This window comes from Amblyomma mixtum, chromosome 1 (assembly GCF_055824585.1).
Source record: "Amblyomma mixtum isolate Tamu chromosome 1, ASM5582458v1, whole genome shotgun sequence".
Taxonomy (NCBI): Eukaryota; Metazoa; Arthropoda; class Arachnida; order Ixodida; family Ixodidae; genus Amblyomma; species Amblyomma mixtum.
The window spans coordinates 287,648,151-287,675,824 of NC_143012.1; the positions used below are offsets into that span (position 1 = coordinate 287,648,151).

A 27,674-nucleotide genomic window follows, 5' to 3' on the forward strand; every position below is an offset into this window, starting at 1 on the left:
ATTTGTCCCTTCCACCGAACTGAAGAGGTCACCGGTGTGAGCGGTCAGCGCTCGCGTCCCCATCGATCAGGATTGTTTTTGGGCCTGGTCAAACAGTTCGCGACTGAGAGACGCCAAGTTCCTCCTTGCCCGTGTGTGTGTGCGTCTGTGCGGTGTGCGCGGGCACGTGGGGAGGGCGGAGCCTAAGAAGACGCTAGCGGCCCATTGGACGCTCAACCAGAGTTCACATTCCCTGGCTGGGTGCCTGGGGAATGTGAACTGCATTTAAGGAGCAATCTGTGGGGTGCCAGAGGATCATCCTCCTCCATTTTCTGACTTGCTACTGTACAAAATGTAAAATAAACCTTCAAGCTTTGCTATTCCTCCCGAAGGCTTCTCTCCGTAGTCTGCCTGCTTCGCCCTAAGGTGGTGAAGACCCTGGTCCCGATCCCCGGTCACTTCAGTGGTGCTGCGTAATGTCAAGCTATTGCTGTTAATTGATAGACGGCTGTGTCCTCGACAGAGGTCTCGTGCTTCGGACATACGGCGGGGGAGCACGAGGACGTTCGTTCACATGCTGGTAGGCAACGAGCAGAAGACTTGCCGCAGTGATCAAAGTGACACATCAGTGCTTGATGACTCTGTCTTCCCCTTCCCATCGACCGAGCTGCGAGAGATCCCAGCACCGCCCCCTGCCGTGGGTGGTACCACCAGCGTCCTCAACTGCCCATCCGATTGGACATCGTTCTTCGAACTTTATTTCCCAGTCAGGGATCTGGGGAATATGAAGCCTCTTTAACGGGATGTTGTTTTGTGACCGAAGCACTCTCATCACGACTGCAACTATGTAAAATAAACCTTCTGTACAGTTTCCTCCTTAATAAAGTTCGACATCGTCCTTCGGAGCCGGGGCCTGCGGTGCTGAACGACCCACCCAACTCCAGGGCCCCTCCGTCCTCAACATTTATGTAACCTTTAAATTACTGGTGCACAAAGATGTGAAAATGTGCAGATTTATAAAGGTTACCGTGCTAAGAGTGATATATAGGATGAGGCAGATGATATTACGGAGTTATTTAGAATATAGTTGGGTACCAAGTTTGGTGGCGGTAAAAAAAAATTAATGAAGTTTTGTTAATGTTTAATGACATTACCCATGTTTTACACCATTTTTCTACTGTATGTATGCCGCGTTGTTGATTGAGAACATCCGAGCTATTATTGACGGCTCGTTGAATAACACGGTTGTTTGCAATTAGTCGTACGTTAGACATATCATTGGGAAGATCGTTAACTTAGATTAAGAAGAGAGGGGCCAAGAACAGAACAGTGGAAATCACAGGAGAGATAAAAATTGCGAGGACGCTTTGGCAACTAAAGTGTTGAGAGGCGAAAGCCGAGGACACTATGCCATGACGACTTCCGGTGGATGTGACGTCACACTGTTCCCGTGGCTTTATAGATACCCAAATCATACATCCTTCGGGGATCTTAAGTGTTAATTACGCTTAATTTAACACAAATCTGACGTTTTTCCGACTATTCTGTGGCAATTTTCACTATGCCGTGACGACTTCCGGTGGATGTGACGTCACAGCGTTCTCGTGGCTACATCGACGTCCGTGCTATTTCGACGCAATTTCGACTTTTTTGCCTATAACGAATTAATTTGCAGTAATCAAACTTTGCTTCTATAGGTTCGTTTTTTCCTCCTCTATCTGAAGCAACCATTGGTTTTCTTCTAACTTTTTTAGCTCCCGAGTTAAACGCGTGTGACACGCTTTGTTAACGGACGACAGCATAAGCCATTAAAGGCTTTCGCCATAAAAGACGAGTATTGTTTTGCAAAAACGAAGTGATGACGGCCAGTTAGAAAGCGCGTAACCGATTATAAATCAGAGCAAGAAGATTTAAGCGTAAAAGTTTCAAGAAGAGCAGATTGTGGGGGATCTTGTTGAAGACTTTTTCAAAGCCTGCAAACATTTAATCTACCTGTATGATTAGGTCTAATAGGGAGCTGATGTCGCTAATGAAAAGTGCAAATTCTGTATCGCAAGATAAAATTTTAAGAAATTCGTGCTGGCTGGAATGAAGGAAGTTGCTAGAGAACAGAAAATTCATGACATGGGAAAAGTCGCGCTCCCTAACTTTAGAACAAAGTCTAATAATGCAGGTGAGTCGGTAATCAAGCTTTGTAGTTTAACCTCTATTTTAGGAGCCTGAATGATCTTACCCATTTTCCAATCCACCGAAACCACTCCAGATGAAAGTGCCTGCTGTAAAATGTTCCGACAATATGACACCGGTGATTACTTTATTTTTGAAGGACTTTCGCGTTGATGTAAATTAATCCGGTGGATGATGTTGCTTTGAAAGATTGAATTAATTTGTAAATGCCAAGAGATTTAAAAGTTATTACAGGCATCACAGGATATTGAAAGTCAGGAAAGTCAGCAAGATTGGCACCTGGTTACTTGCTAAAAGTGAACAGAAATGAATTACGTGTTGCTAAAACTTCAGTATGAGGGTAGGGAAGTTATTTTGGTCGCATAATGTTATAGATTTATTTATCCTTGGGTCAATGACCTTCCAAAAACCTGAGGGGACACTTAAGCTTCGCCTTAGGGGTAAGGCACGATAGCGTGAATGGGTCTCTTCAGCGGCCTGAGTTCCTCTGTGCGTATCACTCCGCACACGCAGGCACTGGTCTGTCTTTCCCCATCACACAACACTTAACCGACCATTAAGAGGACAATGCGAAAAATTAGTGATCCCTCCCGCGCAAGTACTCCTTTTATGTCACCTAAATTCTGCTTGCACCTGCCAGAACAGTGGCGCATCGCTTAAAGGTGCACTGAAGAGGAACCTGAACTCGTCTTTTTGGTTTGGTTTGGTTTGTGGGGTTTAACGTCCCAAAGCGACTAAGGCTATGAGAGACGCCGTAGTGGAGGGCTCCGGAAATTTCGACCACCTGGGGTTCTTTAACGTGCACTGACATCGCACAGTACACGGGCCTCTAGAACTTCTCCTCCAAAGAAATTCAACCGCCGCGGCCGGGATCGAACCCGCGTCTTTCGGGTCAGCAGCCGAGCACCATAGCCACTGAGCCACCGCGGCGGCAAACTCGTCTTTTTACTGCAGAGACTCGATCTACACGTTCCGAGGATTCCTAGAAACTTCGAATTATTTTCCTGTGCGACCGATTTCCATATTTTAAATCGGATTAAACGTCCCGCCTTTTTTTTAACTCGCCGCAGACGGTGGGAGGAGTCAACTAACGCGGGAAATGCCTTTCGGCAAGTCGCGTGGCGGCTTCGCTTTCGCTTTTATTTTGTTTTTTAGGTTGCCGTTAATAAATAGATCCAGTCAGAGGCTACGCAGCCACAAATTAGGCCCACAGAAATAAAATACGCACGGACTCTTTGCTTTCGCCGATCGGTATCACTCCGCCGATATCAGAGCGGCAAGCCGCCACTGGACTGGCTTGAAGGTTGGTTGACTCCTCCTGCTCTGTACGGAATTAAAAAAAAAAAAAAAAGGCGGGAGCTATTGCGTTAAAATTGACGCGGGTTATTACGGAGCGTATCAGGAGGTTAAGCTGTAAACAACGAACGTTCAGTTTTGGCAGCTAAAGATTGAAAAGATTGAAACATTCTGTCGATGTAACGGTACTTTTCCCATGCGCTTGATTGTAGTTACGTTGTTTTGCGATGCGATAGAGCTTTTATTATTGATGAGGCATTTTAATGTATTGTTAAACCAGACGGAAGACAGCCGCTCTGTTACAATAATAGTGGGAATATGAGCTTTGATTAGTTGCTGCATTTTAGTTCTCAAGATTAATCAGTTGGCTTTCACTGAGTGACTAAAAAACATAGCAGAAAAGGGGATACTAAACTGAGTTATTTGGTCATTGAACGCAACTTAATCCCCTATTTCGTAGAAGGTTTTCTTTTTTACCTTTTCGGGTATCTTATTTGGGATTGATAGTTTTAGTAAACTGCGGCGTGATCGTTAAGAGCGAGTAAAAATGTCACTGCGGAAAGGTCATCAGGATGTGTGGTGAACAGTAGATCTATGGCAGGCTGTAAGACGGGTCATTATACCTTGTTCGAGTGGAGATGAGTCGTGCTAAGCCAAAGGTAAGACACCATCTTAAGAAAATTAACTTTCCGTTATTCTTCGATGTTGTAAGTGCTATGCCAAACCACGATATCGCTATTTTGAAATTAAAGTTAGCGAACAAAATGCGGGTTTATATTTCAAGGAAGGAGTGCATCAGTGCGCAGAGCACCTCGTGAAAAACCCTAACAAAGCTTGCGTCGAAGTCGGTAGGACGGTAACATGCACTTAATATTACAGGGGAATGTGAGAGTTCAGCGTAAACGGAAAGTATTGCCGAAGGAGAGGGGATATATATTTCGAAGTAATTAAGTGTAATCGTATAATATATGCACAGGTTTCGGCGTTATTGTATGCATCCACACGTTAAGTGCGTCTGTACGACTGAAAGGTACAGGATATGTTGTAGGGATTAGATTTTTTGGTTTTTATTTTTTGAGCTTTCGGTTGACTTATTTCGGTGTTCATATATCAGAGCGCAGTTTTCTATTTTTTTTAGCAAATATTATTTTAGGCGGAGTTGAAAGTCCCCTCTACGGCTGCGCCAGTCGAAATCCTCTCTTAAGATCTCGTAGAGGGAAATTAGGTTAAAGATGATTGTTGTAGGATTCTTGACGTCTTGCAGATTCGAATTGCTCAATCAAATTGCAAGAGGACACTTCTGGAGAGGTTAAACTTTTATAACAATTAAAAGAACAAAGGAAGATACAAGCAAGGAGAAAAAATATTTACACTTGACTGGCTCGCAGTTCTATATACGTGACGAAACCAGCCCTCGGTCCTGCCGAAACAGCTGGTTTTAAACCCTATGTCCCCGCCCTCGGTGGGGAAAATAACCAATCAGGTACTGTACAAACATCCACCCAATAACTTATTGGGGAAAGGAAAACATCACCAATCAGCAATTGGGGAAAGAAGGTAACTCATCGCGACACTGTACACATATATGTACAATTTCTGCCATCACGATTTGAGACTTACGCTTGTTCCTGCTGCGACCTTCGCGAACACTCTCACTTTCCCAACGTCGGGTTGACCCAAGCTCCAGGAAAGCCACTTCAACCCATCTGTTAAGCATCGTCGCTCCTCATGCCTGCAGCTAGCGTGGCAATATCCTGTTGACCGCGCTTCAAACTGTCAAAGCACGCCGCTGCAGACTGTGGGTTTCTACGTGGACACAGGCCACCAACCACCGCGGGTTCGAGCTTCGCGCGAGCCAAGGGCCCCGATCAGCCGTCACCACACACACACTGGGACACCGATGCGGTGCACTCAACCTCCGCTGGGAGGAGAGCGATTCGCCGCCAAGAAATAGGCCTCCAAGTTCACCAAGGAGACGTTTATTCACGTCGTCCTTCAGCAGTACACACGCACTCAATCGTCACCCCGTCCCGGGGGCGCGCGAGGAGCAAGGCTCCGCTGCGCGCACGAAGCGACTCGAGCAATGTGCGCCGCTAGCACGCCGCTGCAGGAGAATGTCCCCGCGGCAGTGCTGTGATCTCTCTCTCGTGTCGACCGTTGGGCCGGTTGCGAGAGAGAGTGGGCAAACAACGCAATGTACGCCTGTCGGAGGTCGTTGGACCCCGCTGGACAGGCCCGAGCCGCTGCAGGTCAGAGGACACGTGCGGGCGAGCTCGAGTATGCACTGGTCCGAACGGCAAAGGCCGGCACGGACAAACAGTTGCGTACGCACCTTACGCTGTCTCGGAGGGATCTCTCTCTGGGCCCCGCTCGGACGGTCGCGCGGTGCGCGGCCGCCAAAGCGGGTCCAAAAGGCACCAATGCCAAAAGGCACCAATGGCAAAGGCCGTTTGGGAACCTGGGCGGAGCTGTGGCCAAATGACAGTGATTAGTCACCTAGCCGCCTCTCCACCGCTTGAGGCGGGAGCAAGAGAAAGAGGAGAAACAACGAGGGAAGCCGGCACAGCCGCGCAAAGGCAACGGCGGAAAGCCAGGATTCCCACAAGACATGGCACAAAAGCCACGCACTGTGAAGCGGGTCTGCCTCGCCGTAAACACGTGCACACAGGATGCGACTATAACGACTCCGTCCATGAGGGGAGTTTGACCTTTCTCGTAACGTCGCCCCCCCTCCCCGTATCCCGCTGGGTTGAGCTCACCCTTTCCTCGGCGGTTGTGTGGAGGGCCCAAGAGAAAGAACGTAATGGGCATTCCACTAACGCGACCGGATGCGGCAAACAAAATACAGCACCGCGAACTTCACTGGCGGATTAATCTTCGTCTTCTTGTGTGTGTGTTATATAATGGGGAGTTCCTGTGTGGCGAAAAGCCACTAGTAGTTTGTGGTGGCCATTTTTTATTTCAGCCGGAAAATTCAATTTCCGAGTAATTAGCGCGCAGATGGTCGTGTTTAGAGTCCTTGTGAAAGAAAATGCTATCGTCATTTAATAAAGTAATGAAAGTTAAAAGCCGTCTGACAAAAGCGCAAGAAGTTTACTTCTGAAAATTGGTTGTCATGCTATCGTTGGATTATTGCGCTGCGTTGGGTGTGAGGACGGGTCGTCACGTGACCTGCTTGTTGACGGGAGTGATAGAACTGCCGCTTAACTGAGAGCATGACATTTATCGTAATTTTTGTGCACAGGTCGGTGTCAGTGTCCATACATGCGATGGAGATGTAAATGGCGGATTATGAGAGCGAACAGGGCTACGCTAGCAGACGTCGTTTGGAACGTGAACAGTTCGGCAGATATCTGCCTGGTCAGGAGATGAATTAGACAGAAAATGAATTGTGTCATTCTGACCTAAGTTTCATGAGAGAACCAATGTTTCGGCGCCAACTCAAGCACCTTCTTCAGGGTTGACTGGGTGGAAGCGGGGAAAAAGAAAGTAAAAAAGCGCGTCTCTTTTAAGTCGGTTCTCTCATGAGACTTTGGTTGGAATGTAAGTTTTTTTTTTATCTCTCTCTCTAAAGCGTCGTTTGGAGAGTAGGTTGAGCCTGCCGTTCTGCAGAGGCACCTAACGTTGCACATTAATGTACCTCCAAACGTATGCCTGCGCTATTCAATCCAACGGTACTACGTAACAGTACCACCTTGTCAGTTTTTGTCGATTGACTGAGCGTAAATTCTACTTAACAGAGAGCTAGCTGTGGTCATGGATACTGGCCTTTTTTGGTTAATCAGGATTTAAAAATTTGGATTCGGCGTACTTTCATCATTTTTTTACCCGAAAGCCCAGCCTAAGAATTATATAATATACCTTTTAATAAAGATGACCACCAAGACGCCTTCTGCTTGTTTTGGCATTGACTTCAGACTTATCACCAACCGCAAGCGTTTTTTAAGCTTGTAAAAAAAAAGTTGTCCGACTCCCTATGTTTTCAAGAGCCAAAAGACCGCAGCTATTCACTGAAAACAGCAGGCGTACACAGAGGGCTGCATGTATATTGGAGAACAGCTGGCAATGACAGGGCCACAAGTCTATACTTGCTAAATGTGGTAGACTGCGTTGTTTTTCCCATTTATTGACTTGTATCCGTTTCTCGTGCTTAGGCAATTCTCGACGCAAGCCAGCAACATGTCGCCCTCCTCTCACGGCCGGCATTCCACCGGGCATCGGCAAGCAGATTACACAACGTCGCAAGATACTTGCCCTCTTTCCAGTCTGAGGAAGGATTTTACAGATAACGCCGCGTGTGCAAGCAGAACATGCCATGTAGGTCAGAAGTGCCAGTCACAATGAGAAGGTGGCGGCTATTGTGCGTGCAGTCTCGAATTTGTTGCATGGATGTGTTAAGAAACCAGGAAAGTGAGGTCTGTGACGTACAGGGCACAGTGTTCCTTTCTCACACGCCCTGTATTGCGTGGGGTACAGAGTGGGTTTCCAGCAGACAGTCGGTGCTCCGACTCTTCCTGTAAGGTCCGAGCCGAACAAGGTTGAAATAACGTTGCCAGCTAGCGCAGTGGCCAACTTTGTCGCGGTATTTCCTTTCATGTGTCGCTAGCGCTTTGTTGTTGTGTCGTTCTGCGGCATCGTAAAACCTGCAGTTGAGAAACATATATTTTTTTAATTAAGAAAAGACGTTGGTTGACGGCACGCTGGCAACTCAGACGTATCTGCGCTGAACGCGTTATGTCATGCGATGGAGACAGGAGGGTGGAACACATCAAATATAAAACATGGTCGGCGGGGTTGACACTTCACCCATATCCCCAAGAACCAAATAATATTTTTCGTGTATGTAAGAGATGAATATAACATCAGTAAACAGGCGAGGGTCCCAGAGTCGGGAGACTTTAACGTGACCCTCCAGTTTGCCAAGTTTGTCAAAAAGGCTGGCGCAGCCGCGCTCAAATGCGGGGTTGTTTTTGAACTCTTGAACTCAAGCTATGTCACCGATGGCCACGGAAGCAAACGGCGACGCCTCTTAGCATGTCTTCACAGAACGAAGGACACACATAAAGAGGCAAAATACATGTACAGTTGTACGAAGGAAAAGCTTATTTCTAGGGGTGAGCGAATAGTACTTTTTCAGAACCGAACTGAAAACGAATCATGCATGCCAACACCAAATCGAATGCGAATCTAATATTTTTACGAGCATTCGCACAAGCATCGAATATAAGTAAAGTGAATAATCATGCAAAACATCGAAGAGCTAGCGGCAGCGCAGCCGTATACGGCGTTATAATCTTTGAAGTTATAGACATACCCGTCAAACTCAAAAATTGATCTCCACAACAGGACTGCCCATCTCAACTTCACTCTATATGTTAACCCAATTACCGTCATATCATACGCATAGGCAAACAGGCTGCGAGGCATAGGCCGCCTATGCCTTGAATGACTCCGGCGCGAGACATTTTATGAGCCAGATTAGCGCATGCCGCTCTCTGTATAATTATAGCCGCACTGTCGGTCAGTATCACGATGAGCTCAGGTTCGCACGCAGAGAGAGAGCCGCTGTGAGCGCCGCAGATTCAACAGCAGTGGGAGATAAGTATTTGTGAAACCATCCTTTCTTACACATGTCACCTTTAGGTTTACGTTTACGTGGTTTACGTGCCACACAGTCAGTCACCGCACTGCCCCCAATGCAGGCCCCTACTCAGCCACAGGTACCCTACTCTTGGGTGAGCTGGAACGCTCCTCCTAGTTAACTTGAAACACTTATCCTGGTCACGGCGCCAGTTAAGTTTCTTCGTAGAAAGTCGGAATAATTGCCGGTTGGCCTGGTCGAATGCTGGGCACGTCACCTCTTTTTCTACTCGTCCAGCGACACGTTGCCGGTTGGGGCAGCAACTCCAGCTTCTTAACAAACAAAACTGGTTTATTAGTGACGGGACGAGATAAAAGCAACCAGAGAAAAAGGGTGTTTAAAAGAGTGCTGTAAAAAAGCAGCCGAGACTGAGACTCGGCGCGCTCCTCATTTTTGTTCTTTGTTTGCAGCGCTTTTAATCCCTTCGATATTTGGGCGGAGCTTTAGTAAATCTGCTCTCGCCCAATTTCGACCAATACCGGTGCAATAGCATTGTACGTACATACAAGTGGGCGAAGCCCAGTGCTCGCCAGAGCCCGACTCAGCGGACCGCGCACTTTTCTGGAACATGCAACCTATCGAGGTGCCAGTAAAGCAGAACTCCACCGCTGAGCTCGACAGTCGGGTGCTTCCAGAAGTCGCCGACCTTATTGACCCCCCCACTTGAGAGCTCATCTCTCTTCAATGGGAAACGGTCGTCGGCCCTGCGCGACCCTGACAAGGCTGTTCGCGGTCTTGCTCCCCGTTTCCCGCGGCCTTGGACAGCGTCCGAAGCGCGCGTCGCGCTGTCATCATTCCTAACCCCTTCAGACACCCCTCCAAAGGACACGGCAGTTACCGGCGAAAGGGGGGAAAGGAGCTACTGACGCCGTAGGCTTCTAGCTTAACACTCCTGCTGCACATCGCAATGCTGTGGCCACTGCTGGTTGTCCATATTGCCCACGTGTTGGGCGATATATCGGCTCCAACTTTGTGGGGACGCGCTCGTCCCCTGTGGTTCGCTTTCCCCCTCAACTCGTTCCTTGCGGTTAGCTCCCCCCCAACGCATTCTCGCGTCGCAGCGACACTAGGGTGCCTCGATGCCAGGCATCGAGGCACCTTAAGCGACACCAGCGCCACGGATGGCGCGTTCCCTGCTCGCGCGCGGGGGAGAGACGGGTCTCTTCTGCTCGGCTAGAGTGTACTAGAATTTTCTAGTACACTCTAGCTCGGCACCGGGATAGCATGCTGACGTGTCGCGCGCGGCTCCGCTCTTCGCCGGAGGGCGCCTTTTGGTCGGAACATGCTCCCGCCAGCCTGTACCGCCCGACCTCGGAGTTTTCCCTTGCCCTAGCGTGGGCGAACATTCGCTCGTAACCGTGCTGGTGAGTCGGGCGTCCTCGATTCCTCAGCGTATTTTGTTGCTAGCTAGCGTTGTTGTGCTTGGACATTAGCGCGCGAGCGGCGCGAACTTGATTACTTTTGTATTTTGTAAATAGTGTACAAAGCTCTACCCTGTCCTTTCTCGCTGTCGCTCCCCTCTATACTTCTCCTCACTATCCTCTCCCTTTCCCTTTCGTTTCCGCCGGCTGCAGCTCGGGTGCTTAAGATATTAGATAGCAATTGCCGCGGCCGGCAACACTCTTTTGCTTCACTTTTTTTTTTTTTTTAAATAAACCACTACCACCAATGTGTCGTTCCTTTGTTCCCGCGGAGCAAGGCCCACCGTGGTCGGCGTCCGCTCGGTAGCGTACGCGACCACGGGGTGGGGTCCGCGCGGTTTTGAACTGTGTCAGCCGCGGTTAAACGGGGAGAACGTAATTGTCTCCCCAACTTAAACCCCACAACTTCTAGATTTGGGACTGAGACGGCGACCTGGACCATTCTAGGGAAATAGATATTCTGTCTCTCTCCACACGGGCTTTGGGAAATGCCATAGCAAAGGGCTCCGGGTTGATTTCGACCACCGGGGAATTTCTAACGTACACTGACAAGCACGGATGAAAAATAAGGATTTCGAATTTGGTCAGGAGACTAAAAATGTGATTAAACGCCAAAGCATGAAAGCCTCTAATCTCACAGGTAGATAGAACTGGCAAGCTGCCCAAGTTAATAAGTGTCAGATAATCGACACAAGGCAGTATTGTATGCAGAGAATGGAGCATGCTCTAAAGAACGGAGGAAGCCCAAGAGCGATCAAGAGAAAACAGGAATAGGCAAAAATCAGATGTATCCGCTAAGAAAGAAGCAAGGCAATAATAATATGGATAAGGTAGCTAAGGAGTTCTCAAAAATATAAGTAATCAGGACGATACTGCAGGAGGAAGCAGTTCAGAGAAATTGGACATCTCGCTGGCAACGAAAACGGAAGTAAAGATAGCGTTGGAAGCAGTGCAAAAGGGGAAGGCAGCTCGTGAGGATCAGGTAACTGCAGATCTGTTCAAGGACAGTAAGGAGATTGTGCTAAAAAACTGGCCACCTTGGAATTGTGGAAGAAGGCTAACATTATCTTAATAAGGAAGAGGACGTCAAGGACTTGAAAGATTACAGACCCGTCAGCTTACTGTCCGTTGCCTGCAGGGAATTTACCAAGGCCATCGCTAATAAATTCATGACAAACTTACACTTCAATCAATCAAAGGACTAGGCTAGTATTCGTAGAGGTTACTCGACAATAGACCATATTCACACTATCAATCAAATGATAGAGAAATGCGCAGAATAGAACCAACCTTTAAATACAGCCTTCATAGATTACGCGGAAGCACTTGACTGAGTTGAAACCTCAGCAGTCATACGGGCATTGCGCGGAACCAGGGTGTAGAAAAGGCATGTGTAATTGGTTTGTAGTTTATGGGGCTTAACGTACCATAGTATTTAGGCTCGTGATGGTAATGAAATCGCACAGCACACAAGCTTCTTTTTGTATTCCGCCCCTGTCAAAAAGCAGCGGCCGCGGATGCTGATTCAACACCACGGCTTTGGGTTCAGCTGCCGAAAGCCACCTTGGCGGGTCAGAAAGGTAAGCAGGCGCTGACAGGTGATCTCCGTGCATGTGTTCAGATGCCCCAGGCATATTCGGAGAACCAGAAGGAACCAGGCAGAAGATCGAAGACAAAGAAGCCGAACCTTCCTGAAGCATTCCGAAAACTTTCGTCCCAATTGTATCTAGCAGGAAAGTTATTTGTCAAAGCCCCGAGAAGGATTCAAAAGAGCGCCAACGGTAGTTTCCCGACCACCCGGTCATCGCCGCAGCCTTCGCGCTACATGTTATAGTAAGGTGGGTAAATACACTAATAGTTCACTTTTTAACTAATATAGATAGGCGCCTGGTAGCTATTGATTTTTCGCTGGCCATTAGTGATAATCGTATCAGCTTTTAAATTTTGAAAACGCTATTACCCTCGGCGCTGTAGCTCCAAAAAATGTGGCGATTTCGAGCGCGATTCGAAAATCGCGCTCCTGAAGTGCGCTCACAGCAACGCTCACATGCTCACGCATCCTTCGCGGCTGCACTCCCGACCATAAGATAAACCTGGTCCGGGTACCCGCACACGCGGGAAACTCTGGAAACGGAGGGGTCGACCGACTAGCCCGAGGACTAACCAACCGGGCGGCCGGCCTCACGGACCCAGACGCTCTTGCCGAGGCTCCCCAGACCTTTGCCGAAATCACCAACCTCCACAGAGAGATGAGACGTCAGTTCCCGCCTCCCCACCACGACTTAAATCGAGCGCAAGCCACCTTGCTCCGCAGGTTGCACACACACTCCATCCTTAGCCATTCTAGACTTTCATTCGTCACAGACGGGGAATACGGCTCTGTCTGCCAAAATTGTAACCAGGCAGAAATCGCCACCCGGGCGCACATCCTCTGGGGTTGCGCGGGAAATCCGCCCCCTCGAATTTTACTGCCAGCTCCCTCCGAGGAGGGATGGAACCAACTCCTCAGAAGGCCAGACAAGAGCATCCAACTGGCACTCATTTCGTCGGCCCAGAAAATGATGATGAAAACGTTTATTAAAGCCTTAGTTGAAGGGAAGGCTGATCGGGTCCCTAGTCCGGGACGCCGTTGGTGAAAGCCGCTGCCCGTGCTCTGGCGACGAGGGCTCGTTGTTCCTCGAGGTCCGAGCTGGACAGGGCCGCCTCCCAGCCCTCCCGCGTTGGCTGATTTATGATCTCAATGCTGTCATTTTTCCGACAAGCCCATACCATGTGGTACAAGTTTGCCTTCTGGCCACAAAATTTGCACTGTGCCGAAAAGGACTCGGGCTCAATGGCGTGAAGCGTAGCTGGGTTATTGAAAGACATAGTTTGTAGCCTGCGAAGGTGACATTCCTCTGATTTACTGAGACCCTTAGCGGGCCTCGGGAGTGTCTGCCTTTCAAGGCGCCAATGTTGCAATATTTCTGAATATGTCGTTAGCGGAGAGGGGGAGCCAGAATCAGGAAGGGAGGACGTAGAAGGATGCCGGGGAAGAAAAGCTCGGGCCGAAGCGTGTGCGCGCTCGTTTCCTTCAACTCCCTGGTGACCTGGTACCCATATTAATTCCTTCCGTTCAGCTGAAGTCCTACATTGACTAAGAATTTTGCAGGCTAGCGGCGTGATTCTGCCACGCACATAGTTTCTATAAGCCGCCTGGGAATCTGTAACTATGTATTTAGATTCGGAAAGTGGCCCCCACCTGGGGACCACACCAAGCCCACCTGCCTTAAATCCCGCCAATCTATGGCAATAAAGTTTTTTTCTCTCTCTCTCACGTCACTAAAGGCGCACATACCACGTGAGCTTCTCTGCTGCGCTTAGCGCGGGCGGGAAAGAACAGGTCACGTGGTACATGCGCCACGTAGTGACATGCAGGGTGGGCGTCACTGTGCGCGCGCATGAAGCACGCGGTTTTCGAATTGCGCGTGAAACTGCCAATTTTTTTAAAACCACCAGCAGCAGTAGTAGTGGTATTAGTAGTAGTAGCAGCAGAGAGAAAAAAACTTTTAATTGGTTCTTTCATGCTAGGAGGGTGGTTCTCCCAAGTCCGGGAGTTCAAGGGCGGTTACGAAAAAGTCGAAGAAATACATGATTCAAGGGGCGCCATCCCGCCGAACTCCTGATTATACACTAGCTGCCCAACTATCTCCTCAAAGTTTGGCCCATAAATCCGCCTTTTCAATGATGATGACGACGAATATGATTATGTGGCTATTATCTTTACAGCGCCAACTCTCAACCCCACACAGTTGAAGGGAACTGCCGCATGACTGTCTCCAACTCTCTCGCTAACCCATGTCCCTCTTTCTGACACTGTTCCCCATCCCACCACGCTGTCCGGTGGTCTGCGCTGTTCAGGCCTCATTAGCTTTTGCTGGACAGTTGCGGTGCGGTCAGTAAATTCTCCCTCTCATTAAAACCTCACTCACTCACTCACTCACTCACTCACTCACTCACTCACTCACTCACTCACTCACTCACTCACTCACTCACTCACTCACTCACTCACTCACTCACTCACTCACTCACTCACTCACTCACTCACTCACTCCACTCACTCACTCCACTCACTCACTCCACTCACTCTCATGTCTCTACAGATCCGGATATGGAAGCTTGCTGTCTCTCTTTTTTTGTACATCAGTAAACGCTAGAAAGTGTACGATTAATTGTAATAAACACAAAGACATGAAATCAACAAAAGGAGAACTAATATATAATCAACTTAAAGAAAAGGCGCTATGGCCATCAGGTCAAACTATGCTGAAATATGCAAATAAACTTTAAGCAGCAATCTTGTACTGAGCGGTATGAAAAGTAACCGCAAGATCGACTCGATTAAAATCACATCTTTGTTACCAAACCGCTTCGACGTTAGTCTCTCAACGCCAAGCATTCGAATCTGTTTGAATAATATTGCTTTGAAAAGTTCATTGTGAAACCGAATCGAGTGAAAGTAACTCCTCTTTCTGAACTATCGAAGTAACGGTAACGGTCTTGGCTGCGCGTGACTGCAGCTGTTGGGTGGTTAGCAGCAAATAGAGCAAATAGCGGGGCTGCGCGCCACGAACAGTCCGCTCGTTCCTTCCCAAAACGTACGCAAAATATGGAAAGAGACGGGTCCGCGAACAAAATTATGTGCTCGAACACGCTGAAAAAAAAAAAAAAAAGCTCAAAACCAAATCGAGGCGTAATTGTCACGTGACTCATTTGAATCGGCCGCTCGCGGAGAAGCCAAAGAAGCCGTTGCGGCCGTTAGGCGTTGCGGAGAGGGAGGGCAGCAGCAGCAGTAGAGAGGGAGGAGCGCACAGCGAGGCCACTGGCGCTGCTGGCGCGTTGCCAACGGTTTTGCAGTTTGGCCCGGCTGTCTTGGGGTGCAGCGCGTGAACTTTTCGCTTTCTGGTTTCCACAGGGATGTAACCTGCATTTTCATCAAGATGCACATAGAGAAGGTAAGCATGTTCACACGCATGCGATGCTGATTAGAGAAATTGACGCTCGTGGCGACGTTGGCTACATCGTCTGGAAAGCTGCGAGTATTCCGTTATGGCGGGCAGTTTGAAATTGGAGTCTGATCCTGTCGCCCTGCTTTTATCATCGCGGCGCTTGTTAATAAAAAGTCAGGTTGCTGCAGAAACGCAGGAAAGAGCTGCTGGCTGCATTAAGGATTTCTTTTAAAGTAAGTAGCAGATTTCCAAATCCAATAAGTATCGTTGCGAGCTGAGCTGGTTTTCAGTATCAGTGCGGGAGGTTTCAAAGTCATAGCTAGTGTCAGCAAGCTTAGCCACGTCGAGAAACGATGTAAAATGCATTTATAAATGTTCTATATCTTTATATGTTTGCGGCGTCTTGTTGCTTTTTGTTTATTTCTCCGCTGTTTGAAGAGTGCGATCTTCACCCGATAATTGTATTCCCTGGATATTCATTCTATCACAACCTGCTTTCGATATGCTTGCCACAATCCGTACTCTCTAGGCGTGAGGTGCTTCGATGGTGCGGCCGTTAAGTTTTGCTTCATATTGTCAACAATTTTTTACACACAGCACGACAGAGAGCTTTAGAGGGCGGGACGGGGACGTAGTACAGCTCTCGCCTCTCGCTACCACGGCTTCGCCCCTGAAGAGATTGAAAAGTCTTCTTTCTTTTCTCCTCCACGTATGAGGGTACAACGTTTAAGTAAAAAGAAAATTAAATTACATAATGGCCGGCAGTAGTTCTAGGCTGAAAAGAATGCTGCATGCACGTAGCATTGCCATCTGAGTAGCTGATATATCCATGGGTACCGATACTGTAAAGCTAATTTGTCGGTAGGAAAGGGATTTGCTATTCAATTCATTTAGGCAGTGAAACACTTTCTCTGAGGAAGTCAGCACAGCCATATGAATTACAGGCAAGTTCATACAAAACTGCATACATTGAGTGAATCAATAATACCTGCGTTCACAAGTGTTCTGCAAGTGTTTCAGGTGCAGGCTCTTTGCAACAGAGCTTAACTTTCATTGCTTTCTCATTACAGGTTACATTAGAAGGTTTTCTGAGCTACAAGAATGAAGCTACACTTGGACCACTGTCTCCCGGCATCAACGTCATAGGTAAGGACGGAATGCTTCAACTTCACATATCTGATATGCTAACTCTGCTTTCTTCCATTGCATTTTGCAGTTGGTGAGAATGGGGCTGGAAAAAGCAACCTACTCTATGGTATGCATATTGTTTTACCTCTTTTTTAACTGTGACGCCCCGCCGTGGTGGCTCAGTGCTATAAAACGCTCGGCTACTAAATTCGGGCGCAGGTTCGATCCCGTCCATGTCGGCCGCATATCGATGAAGGCGAAACGCAAGGCGTCCGTCAGCTGTGTGATGTCAGTGCACTTTTAAAGAAATCCAGGCGGTCGAAATTATTTCAGAGCCTCAATTGTGCTACGGCATCCCTCATAGCAAAAGCCGAAATGCGCCCGTGTGCTGTGCGATATCGGTGCACGTTAAAGATTTCCTGATGGTGGAAATTATTTCGGAGCTCTCCACTACGACATTAAATCCCTCCTTTCGTTATAGCGCTCGGCTGCAGACCCGAAAGCCGCGGTTTCGAACCCGGCCGCGGCGGTGGAATTTCGATGGAGGCGAAATTCTAGAGGATCGTAAAATTCTAGAGGCATCGCAGCATACGATGCAGACTTCCTGTTTCTTCTCACCAATTCAGGAAGGTACAGTACCTCAACAAGTAACCGTAGTTTAAAACAACGCTTTCATTTCATTTATTTCATTTATTTCTCCCTTAAAGGGCAACTCCGGCGATTTTTCGATGTGCATCGATTGAAATGAAATTTTAAGTCTGTTTTCTTTATGATAGCCTGATGCCTCATGTAAAATTTCGCACCTGAAACCGGCGTAGTTTTTCCGCAAGCGAATTTTGAAGACAAGCGCTCCTCGACGCGAGCGGCACCGACTGATCGAGCAACTTCTACAGGCCACCCTGTTCTGTGACGTCACTGGCGGGGCGGCGTGTCAAGCTGGTTGGGCGCGCGCTGGCGCTGGCAGTGCAGGGGAAAACTGAAAATTGGTTTTGAGGAAAGTAAATGACGCAGCAATGAACACCCGAACCGCGACGTAAGGGAGGAGTGAAAGAAGAAAGGAAGAAAGAGGTCCGTAGTGTAGCTCTCCGGAATTAGTTCGACCACCTGTGCAATTTCGCGCCATCTCAACGTGCTTGATGTGATGTGTACGCCAGAGAGATGGGTCACGGCAACTTCTGTTGTGCTGTGGGGTGCACAAATTCTTGATCTGTGACAACGGGCGTGATCTAGCGTAGGTTTCCTAGCGGTAAGAACCTTCGCGATAAGTTGGTGAGAGCTGTCCGCCGTGTAAACTGGTCTCCGAGGAAGCATACACGCTTGTGCTCGCGCCAGATTGCTATGAAGACAGCGTGTACTTCAAAGAGAGCTTTGGACTCGCTAAGGCTTCGTTCAACTGGCGCTTGAAGGCATATTCTGTGCCAACGTTATTCTAGTACAACCGTCTATCGCAGCGGCCAGCTGAACGAAGCGCGGCCGTCAAGAAGCGGTATGTTGGATTGTAGAACTGTAGCTGGCGTGAACTCACTTCGAAAAGCTCGCCGTCGAGATAAAGCTTCGCAGAGAGGACTGTTGGTGATGCATGCCCCTGTAAGGACGTTGTGCACCGCGGCAACGTTCCGGCAGCAGATTCTTTCATCAGGCTGGGTCGGCCGGCACTGGCCACACGAACAGCTGTCGGCGGGTGCATCTCATTAACTTTTGTTCTGACGACTCTGTCACAAATGCATGCACGAGAAATGACTCAAGTAGTCACTTCTCCGAGTTCAGACCGTCTCCGTGCTGCAGGTGACGCGGCCTGTGGTGTGATTCGGCTGGCTCGCTCGGCGGTGGATCATACCTAAAAGGCGACTCGTCCAGTCCAAAATCGTCGAATGAGTCGTCTTATAAAGACTCGCTGGTCTCGGAAAAGCTGTCCTCCGCGCTTTCAGTCATGTCGACAGCGCGGCTCAGGGTAGTTGTGATATCTTCGGGGGCTTCACAGCGCGGCGAACCCGCTCGTGACGTCACAGTCAATACCGCACGAAGGCACCTCCCCGGTTTCGGTTTTGCGGTTTCGGTTTCGAGTTTTGCGTTTTTTGCTGTTTAAAAATTATTTTACGGTTGCCTTTGAAAACCTTGTATCGTACACATTACAGGAGGTTCCTAGGAACACAAAACAGCCATTAACTTAAAATGGCTGAAAAATCGCCGGAGTTGCCCTTTAAAGGCCCGAAGGCATTACATAAGGGGGGGCGTACTATCGCGCTCAATATGAGTTGCAACGCGCGGTCATCGACCGGGGCTCGTTCCGTGGTGTGCCTCCTCCAAACAGTCGTTCGGAATTCTGGGAGAAACTGCTGTTCCATGAAACAACAGCACCCCCGCTCAGGAAAAAGTTTTTCCCAGAATTTCGAGCGACTGTTTGGAGGAGGCACACCACGGAACGAGCCCCGGTCGATGACCGCGCGTTGCAACTCATATTGAGCGCGATAGTACATACAGGTTGGAGGGTAGTGGCAGAGAACACAAAAAAAAGAAAGGGGGAAAAATACACGGGGTACAAAAAGAGTACAATAATATACAAACTAAAAGCAAGAAATAAACATACAAAAAGAAAACAAGGAACAGTTGGCACTTCGGTGTCGCAGTATGGATATGTTTATGAGAAGTGATTAGCCAGTTTCTCGCGGAAAAGGCGGCGATCGGAGCATGTTATTATGTTGTCGGGAAGGCCATTCCAGAGCACTATGGCGTCGGGAAAAAATGAACTGCTCATTGCGGAGGTGCGGGTTTTAATGCGTGCGATTGGGTTACTGTGGTTTAGGCGGGATGACGTACGTGGGGGTGGCTGCAGCAACAAATGTCTTGGTGAGCGATAAAAGAAAGAGTGAAAGAGCCATAGACGGGAAATAACACGGCGAGTTGCTAGTGTTTGAAGGCCGAGGGATCGTTTTAGTATTGTTACGCTGGTATTTCTTGAGTACTGCGATGTAATGAAACGGGCGGCGCGATTTTGAATGGCTTCAAGGTCTGAGATGAGATACGATTGTGATGGATGCCAGACAGATGACGCGTACTCCAATTTAGGACGTACGAATGTTATATATGCCAACTTTTTTACTTCAGGTGATGCAGATTTTAGATTGCGCCGGAGAAAACCAAGTGTGCGTGATGCTTTGGAACAGATGGTCTGAATGCCACCTCTCATGCCACCGCGTCATGCCACCTCTCTGCAAAATTTGATCCCGAACAGGTTGTGGTTTATTGTGGTTTATTGGTGTTTAACGTCCCAAACGCGGTAGTGAACGTGCAAAGACATCGCACAGTACACGGGCCTCTAGAATTTCACCTACATCGAAATTCGGCCATCGAGCGGTTAAGCCGATAATTTTTTTTCGACATCTGAGCGACGCAGCGCTCAGTTCACTTTCGTTATAATCTCACTTCTGTTCACTTATTGCATTACGAAATAAGTGTTTTTATTTATTTCCACTGGTAAGCTGAATGAACGTTTTGAAAGACATTAGATTTATTAAGGCGAAAGCCTTATGCTCGCGGTGTCCGTCCATGCTCGCGGTGTCCGTCCGTGTGCTGGAGTCGTGCCAACTGCGGCCTTTCCTCCGCACAGCGGCGCAACTTCCTCCCCTCCTTAGCAACCGGCGCGCCGGTGGGGGGGCGCAGCTGTGCATAGCAACCGTGACGTCACACAGTAGCGGTAGAACGAGCGCGCGCATCGGCGGTGGCAGCTGCACCGCCGCTCGTTGCAGTCGAGTGAGTGAGACGCATGACTCCGAAGCGGCCCAGTGATTCTGCAGCGGTTCGGGGAAGCAGCAGTGGGTTGACAACAAGGCTTTCGCCAAGCACACTTCAGAATTTCCAAAGTGTCTCCGGTATTTTTTTTTTTTGCATTCTTGCCCTCTTAGGGGTTCCTTATGCTCTCAGAAGCGCGAAATCGGCTACTGGGTTCCCGGGTTCGAACCCGGTCGCAGCGGCCGCGTTTCTATAAAACGTGCGATGTCAGCGCACATTAAAGGTCCACAGGTTGTCGAATTATTCTAGAGTCCTCCACTACGGCACCCCTTTCCTTAATTCTTCTCTCGTCCCTCCTCTATCCCGGTTCTGGTGTCCACCCAGATATGTGAGACAGATATACTGCGCCATCCTCTCCTCAAAAACCCATTTTCATTTCTGTAAAAATGAGAACGAATGAATGAATTTTCGGACATCCATGATATCACAGTATCTCTCACGAAACTACCACCTACTCGAAACCTTCGGCCCGGCTCAGTTAGGCGATGGCGCGCCAGCCGCGTGGCAACCGTCTTTCGATGGCGGTGAAATGTAAAAGGTGCCGGGCACCATTTACATTTCACCGCCATCGAAAGACGGTTGCCACGCGGCTGGCGCGCCATCGGGCACCATTTACATTTTAAATTTCACCCCCCCCCCCCCCCCCCCCCCCCCATTGCGGCGCCTTTTTTTTGCAGCGAGAACTACATTACCCGCAGTCTCACCGTTTCGCTATGGCTGTCGGTCGCCAGTTCTGCGCATGCGCGAGGAGCCGAGTGACGTCAGAGCCACGGAGCAGACGCCGCTCGCCTCCGAACGAGGAGAGCCGAGCGATTGGAGATTGGCCCTCTTTCTAGCAGTCAGTAATAGCACATGCCTACCGCATTCACCACATATGTCTAACACATGACAATAGGCAAAACAAGCAGATGTAACCAGGGATATACTGTACCTCTGGCTACTTATAACATGGCATAGCTGGGATAAGCCACTGCCAATTTTTTTTCCCTTTCTGCTATCTCTCTTTCCTTCACCTCTTCACAGAGCCTGGATGGAGGCAGTTCATGGGCCTTTCCTTTCCTGCTGCATTATTATTCGCAATAGCAGCCTCTGGGAGAAAAGCAGTCAATAAGTTGGAAAAACTTTGAAAACTGATAAAGCAGGGGCTACAAGAGTTGGTCTGCAGAAGACATAATTGATGTCAAAGAGCACACTGTGGGCATGCATCCATGAAAGGATTTTAATGTCAGGGTTCTCTACATATATGGTTGAAAACAAGGGCCAGAAGTTAGTAATGGCTTCAGCATGAGCACTCGGATTAGTATACCATGTTTATCACTAGGATAAAGGTAAGGTGAGCAAGGTTATGTTCATTATAGGTGATTGTTTGGATTCATTCTAAGAAACTAAGAAAAAAAAGTATTTAACCTCATTGTATAGCAGACTCAACCGTTTTCACTCTGGGATTGCTGGTAGGAAAAAATGCAGTTGTGGATTTTTTTATTTTATTTTCACAATACTGCAGACCCTCATTTGGGTCCAGGCAGGGAGGGCAGAAAAACACATTCACACAACAGTGTAGCACATCTACAATCTAAAATAGCTCACAAAGTGCGTTGTCAAAATCAATTCAGCCGATATCACTTGTAGAGGCAGGGCGTTCCATTCGTCAATTATAGTTCTCGGGAAAAAAGAAAATTTAAAAGCGTTAGTATGCGCGAAGTATGGTGCTAAAGTGTTATTATGATGACGTCGAGTTCTATGCGTTTCAGAAAACTGCACATAGGGGGCTGAAGAGATGCCTAGTTTTCCGTGGATTAGTTGGTGATGGAAGATAGGCGGGCTATCTTGCGTCTGACGTGGAGAGGTTTAATATTATTTGCTGCCATTAACGAGGATGGGGAATCAGTTCTGTTCTACTTATTAAATATAAAATGTACTGCGCGCCTCTGTATTTTTTCAAATTCTCTTATGTCTTTTTTTGCATGTGGGTCCCAAATGATGGTGGCATATTCGAGTTTTGGTTTTATAAGAGTATTGTAGGCTAATAGTTTGCATTTGCTAGGTGCGTCCTTAAGTTTATGGCGAAGAAAACCAAGTTTACGTAAAGCTGAGGATTTAATGTGGTCTATATGGTCATTCCATTTTAGTTGCGAGTTTAGAACAATGCCAAGGTACTTATACCTTGGCACTTCTTTAACTGAAACGGCATTAACGTGATAGCTGAAGGAAAACGGATTTTTCTTCCTTGTTATCCGCAAGAGCACAGTCTTTTTAGCATTGATTTCCATGCCCCATTTTTCACTCCAGGAAACGACACTAAGCAGAGCATTATCTAAATGTTCCTGGTCAGAAACGTAAGATATGGGAGTATATATCATGCAATCATCGGCAAACAGAGCAATCTTGACAGCTGAATTAACACTTGAAACTAAATTATTTTTCATATTTGTCTTTAGTCTGTTAAGGAAGGAGCTAAATTTAAATCAAGCCAAGTTTGCAAACTTTTAGTCAATACAACAGACATTTTCAACTTTGTGTTTGGTGCATGATTGCCTTCATTGCTTTACAAGTTGTATACCTTGTTTTCTGTCACCTTCTGTAGCAAATGCTATTTTTACTGTGTTACATGTTGGTTTTGAGGGATGTGTTCACATTATTGATGTGCAAGCATTTAAAAATGGTGCTGGGGATGTTGTAAGCAAGAAAAAAAAATGTTGCTCCTGGTGGTGGTGTTTCTGTTGTGCCCTGTTCTAATGGCGTACACCCTTAAAAAGCAATTAGATAGGGTTTGATGCTCCAAAATAGAAGTTCTCAACTTTCCTCTTTTCTTTTTCATGCATCTGCTATCAGTAATAAGGTATATCTAATGATTGTTTTCTTGAAGTTGTTTCACACTACAGCTGCCAACTATTTAACTAGAGAATGATTGGCAGACTTACACATTAACATTTGCTCAGAAATAGTATTCCACAATGCAGTCTTGGATCTCTTTATTTATTTTTACCTAAAATAAACATTACGCTCTATAGCAACAGTCGAGCATGCTGCTGCCATTTCAGAGCTGCTCTAAAGAAAACTGCAAACTGTTCTTAGATATAGTGGCAGGAAATGTTCACGGTCTATCTGCCAACATGCCAGCTGTGGAAGTGGGCCTACTGCATTTTGCACTCTTTGTTGTATTTCAAAATTTTATTTGCAGCAATTGAAACCCTGATCTCGTTTGAAGTCGGTTCACTTGCTCGATTACAACGCTTGGCTGTGTTGAGCACTGCACCTGGCGTGCAATCCAATGTTGCCACAATAAAAGTGCTCCTCAACAATAAGAGCCGCCACCTGCCTGTGAGTACTGCGGCAAACTCTGCAAAAATCTGTATATGGTACTAGCCTGCTTAGAATCCAGTCTTCTAACTAGTCTAGTCAAGTACTAGTCTTGCTATGCAACAAAAACTTAACTAGAAAGTGCTGTTCTGTTTTGCCGCCGCTGTGGCTCAGTGGTTATGGTGCTCGGCTGCTGGCCCGAAAGATGCAGGTTCGAACCTGGCCACAGCGGTCGAATTTCGATGGAGGTGAAATTCTAGAGGCCCGTTTAGTGTGTGATGTCAGTGCACGTGAAAGAACCCCAGGTGGTTGAAATTTCCGGAGCCCTTCACTACGGCATCTCTCATAGACTGAGGCGCTTTGGTACGTTAAACCCCCATAAACCAAACCAAACCAGAAAGTCGTTTGCGCATATTATGTGCTACTTACTTCAGGAATGAAAGTGTTTATTCAAACACACTCCATGTCCAGCCACTCTCATTAACTCTGCTACCCTCTGTGATTGGCCGGGGCGCTTTTATTTTTAATTCTTTTATTTGTCCCACCATGGTATTCGTCGTCTGTGGCCACTTGTACAAAACATTCTCTGCACCATCCAAAGTTCTGGAGATTGCACACTGAGTTGAATATTACTTGGATCCACATATATTATACTGTGATCTGCGTGCAATTTTGTGACTTAATATATAAATAAATGCTTGCATTATAAGGACGTTTTTTTGTTAGTTGGGACAGTACAGTCATAAAGCATTGGCACTTACAAGTTACTAGAGCTATCTGTTGAATATGTTTTTTAAGTTGTTGGTAACTTATGTTAGGAATCTGGTGCATTTACACACAATGGATACACACTAGAAAGAGAAGCAGAACCTACTTGTGGCTCATCCACAGTCTGTTCAAGTGAACACAAACCATCAGGCACGATTTGAATGTAGCATTTCTTGCAACAAAATGAAAAATAAAACAGAAGGACAGTCATGCCTATATTTAGACATCCGAATGCCTTGTTTTCTATCTTTTTCCTTTTATGTGAATCAGTCTTAATATATGAGTGTACTGACAGGACCTTCGTGTTTTCGAAGACCAAATGACATCTGTGGTTGCATTTGGACTGTCGCTTTAATATTGGTGTTATTGGTTTGCATTCACCCTGTGTTTGTTGTTTTTGTTATATGCAACTATAACTGCTGACTGGCTTACCCTTCAGCTTCATTGAAGAGAGAGAGGTTGGGCAAATGGTTCCTGGTAATCACGAATTGAACAATGGAGGGGAAAGCCTCAGGGTGCTTACCAGCGTTCCGACATGTCTTTGTCTAGGCGAAGACAAGTCCTTCATTGTTATGAACCTGCCAAGTTCAGTGCAACTTATTTTAATTTTGTTTTTCTTTCCTGAGGTGTTATAAACTTAGAAACATATACATTTGTTCCCATTTACTGCTTAATTATGTTTATGACTGCAGTTATACTGTTCCTTTATCCATAAATGGCTTAATTTTCACAAGTACTTAATGTTCGCATTTTTTGCAAATCACATGCATCTCATATGAAAAGTATGTCCCGTGAATAATTTTGGCAAAGTGTCAACTTGTATACTGACGAACTTTTCTAACTGTCTCCTCACCTCTTTCATTTCATTTCTACGGCCTGCCTGCTATCCCTTTATTTCTGCTGCCCCAGTTGAGGTGCTTCCGGTAGTGAGGGCAGATGCCGGGGCCAGCAAAAATATTTTTCTTCCTTTTATTATTATTTTAATAAAATCATTACTACCACTATATTGACAAAGAAATAAAGATGTCACCGAGATCAGCACATTGTTCTTATCTACAACTTGAAGTGGAAAGTGCAATGAAAACTCCCTCATTGACGATTTGCTTCCCAAAGAGAGTGCTGTATCGTTTCTAGAAATGGCCTGTCTTCTCATGACTGGGTACTGAAAAAAAGCGTTTAAAGGGATATCTTCCTGACCTGTCGTCCAAGTTTCTGTTTGTTTTCTATTTTGTTCACATCTTTAAGACAGCCCTTTTTCCTCCCCTTGAAACATTTGGAATCCAGTTAGGATCATAAAAGTCATGAGAGCTTTTGATGACTTCTGTGAGTGGGCCTCTGTGTCTGCCATGTTAGCATAGTGTGTTTATGAACAAAAGGGATGTTTAAGCTCCTGGCTGAGGTTCTGGAATTCAATGTTTCAACTAGGTACTAGAAATCTCCTCTGAAAAGAGCAACACCAGCAGCATATTTTTTTTCAGCTCTACAGCTCTACAGCTGAGTTTTTGCTAAGGTGGGTTCCGTTAGAGTGGCACACCAGGTAGCATGAACCGAGTAGCTGCTTTTCAGCGTCTAAATATGGCAGACCTCTGGGAAGAGGAAGACGGTAGAATGAAGGGTACCGCCGCATCTGATTCACAAAATTTAGTGCTTGCAGATTATTCCTAGACTACTACTTTAGCCAAATGCATGAAAATTTGAGCTTATAAAAACAAGTAATTTCCAGTAATCACTTTGTAAAAAATTATGCGACACAATATGCAGCCACAAAATTCATTATAATTCTGATGTCGCAGCACACACAGCATACATGTTGCAATAGATTTTGTGCCTAGTTGTGTACTAGCACATCGGCGAGTTTGTGTCATCCTGGCATGATTACTGATAGTGCAGTGGACATATAGAAAATAATCTACTGTGATTTCAGCAAGAACAAGATACTGTGACTGTGATAAGGACGATTGGTCCGTCTACCTCAACACTGAAGATAGGAAATTCCATAGTTGGGTGAGAGTCATTTGCGTTTGTTGTTTGTTATAATGCAGTGTGTGATGACACATGTCCATGTAATCCATTCATGAAAACTTCATGCGGTAACTTCTTAGCCTGACTCTTTCTCGGGAGGACAACGAGATGCATGTTGTCCCACTTGCTTTGCGAGTGCTGGCAAATAGACAATGATGCACATACGTATCACATTTTTAGATGCTGAATACTACTGAACTGTCAAACAAACCATTCAGCATGTTTTTATTTTCTGCTAATAGGCCCCTTGGTGTTCTGTTTTTGCAAACACAGGTATGCAGTTAGATGTGGCTGTGTTGGCAGAATTGAAAAATTGTTGAGCTCTTGAGCCTTTTCCATCAGTCAACTTCCTCATAATACTTCTTTAAGAAATTGTTGCACTCAACTGTACATGCTGTTCCTTGTAATATGCTCAGCAGAAATGACTCACTGATGCTCTAGAAACTGGTCTCTTACACTGGTTTGCTAGTCATACAGTTGATCACTGTGCACTGTTTACAGCATGTTACACATGCTGTAGCATACCAAATTGTAGCAGGATTTCCGGGGAAAGTAACTTGGCGACAGCTAGCCAAAATGCCGGTCCGAGCTTAGTGATCTCGCGCCGCGCGCTAGCGGAGCGGCGGCCGCCGCTGCTCATCTTCCTCTTTACAATACGAAGAAACAGCAAGCTTGCAAGTGCACACAGCTTCTGACGAATCAAAATTTTTGTTTTTCAGGAAGAAAGATTTCATTGACTACCTCCATGCTGCTGGCTTTTCATCTGAAAATGCATTTTACATAATCAGACAGGGCCAGGTAACATTCCATTTGAAGTACTGCCGGCCGTCACGTGAAAAAGCGAATATAGACAAAACTGTGACTTATCACACTGTGGTTGGCTTATGTGCCAGGTTCGGGAGGTTCTGCACATGACACCCCAGGAGCGCCTACGCATGGTGCAGCGTTTTGCTGGCTGGGATGCACTCCTGCAGCTTGAAAAGCTCACTCTGGAATGCTCCGATCTCGGGGATAGTGATCGAAAGCGCATTCACGAGATCACCACTGAGTGCAGGGTGAAACTGCAGGAGGATGATCAGCACATCAAAGAAGCCAAGCTATACAGGGCTCTGGAGCTAGAAATCAGGTGGGCGGGCATCATTTCACATACTCTCT

At 46.9% G+C, this 27,674-nt stretch overlaps 1 protein-coding gene and 1 long non-coding RNA gene across 2 annotated transcripts in view; both read left to right on the plus strand.

Annotated features, from left to right (window-relative positions):
• The window catches only part of LOC149371965 (uncharacterized), a 43,678-nt gene extending 33,540 nt beyond the window's left edge, over positions 1 to 10,138 (plus strand). Inside the window, exon 3 of the long non-coding RNA XR_016286945.1 lies at positions 7,617 to 10,138. This is a non-coding gene — a long non-coding RNA (uncharacterized LOC149371965). The remainder of the gene's footprint in view (positions 1 to 7,616) is intronic.
• A 5,365-nt stretch (positions 10,139 to 15,503) lies between these two features.
• The window catches only part of LOC149371966 (structural maintenance of chromosomes protein 3-like), a 67,638-nt gene continuing 55,467 nt past the window's right edge, over positions 15,504 to 27,674 (plus strand). The window contains exons 1-7 of the mRNA XM_089581446.1: positions 15,504 to 15,518; positions 16,514 to 16,658; positions 16,729 to 16,767; positions 23,611 to 23,750; positions 26,422 to 26,501; positions 27,239 to 27,317; positions 27,413 to 27,645. Coding sequence (XP_089437572.1) covers positions 15,504 to 15,518; positions 16,514 to 16,658; positions 16,729 to 16,767; positions 23,611 to 23,750; positions 26,422 to 26,501; positions 27,239 to 27,317; positions 27,413 to 27,645 — 731 coding nt within the window. The remainder of the gene's footprint in view (positions 15,519 to 16,513; positions 16,659 to 16,728; positions 16,768 to 23,610; positions 23,751 to 26,421; positions 26,502 to 27,238; positions 27,318 to 27,412; positions 27,646 to 27,674) is intronic.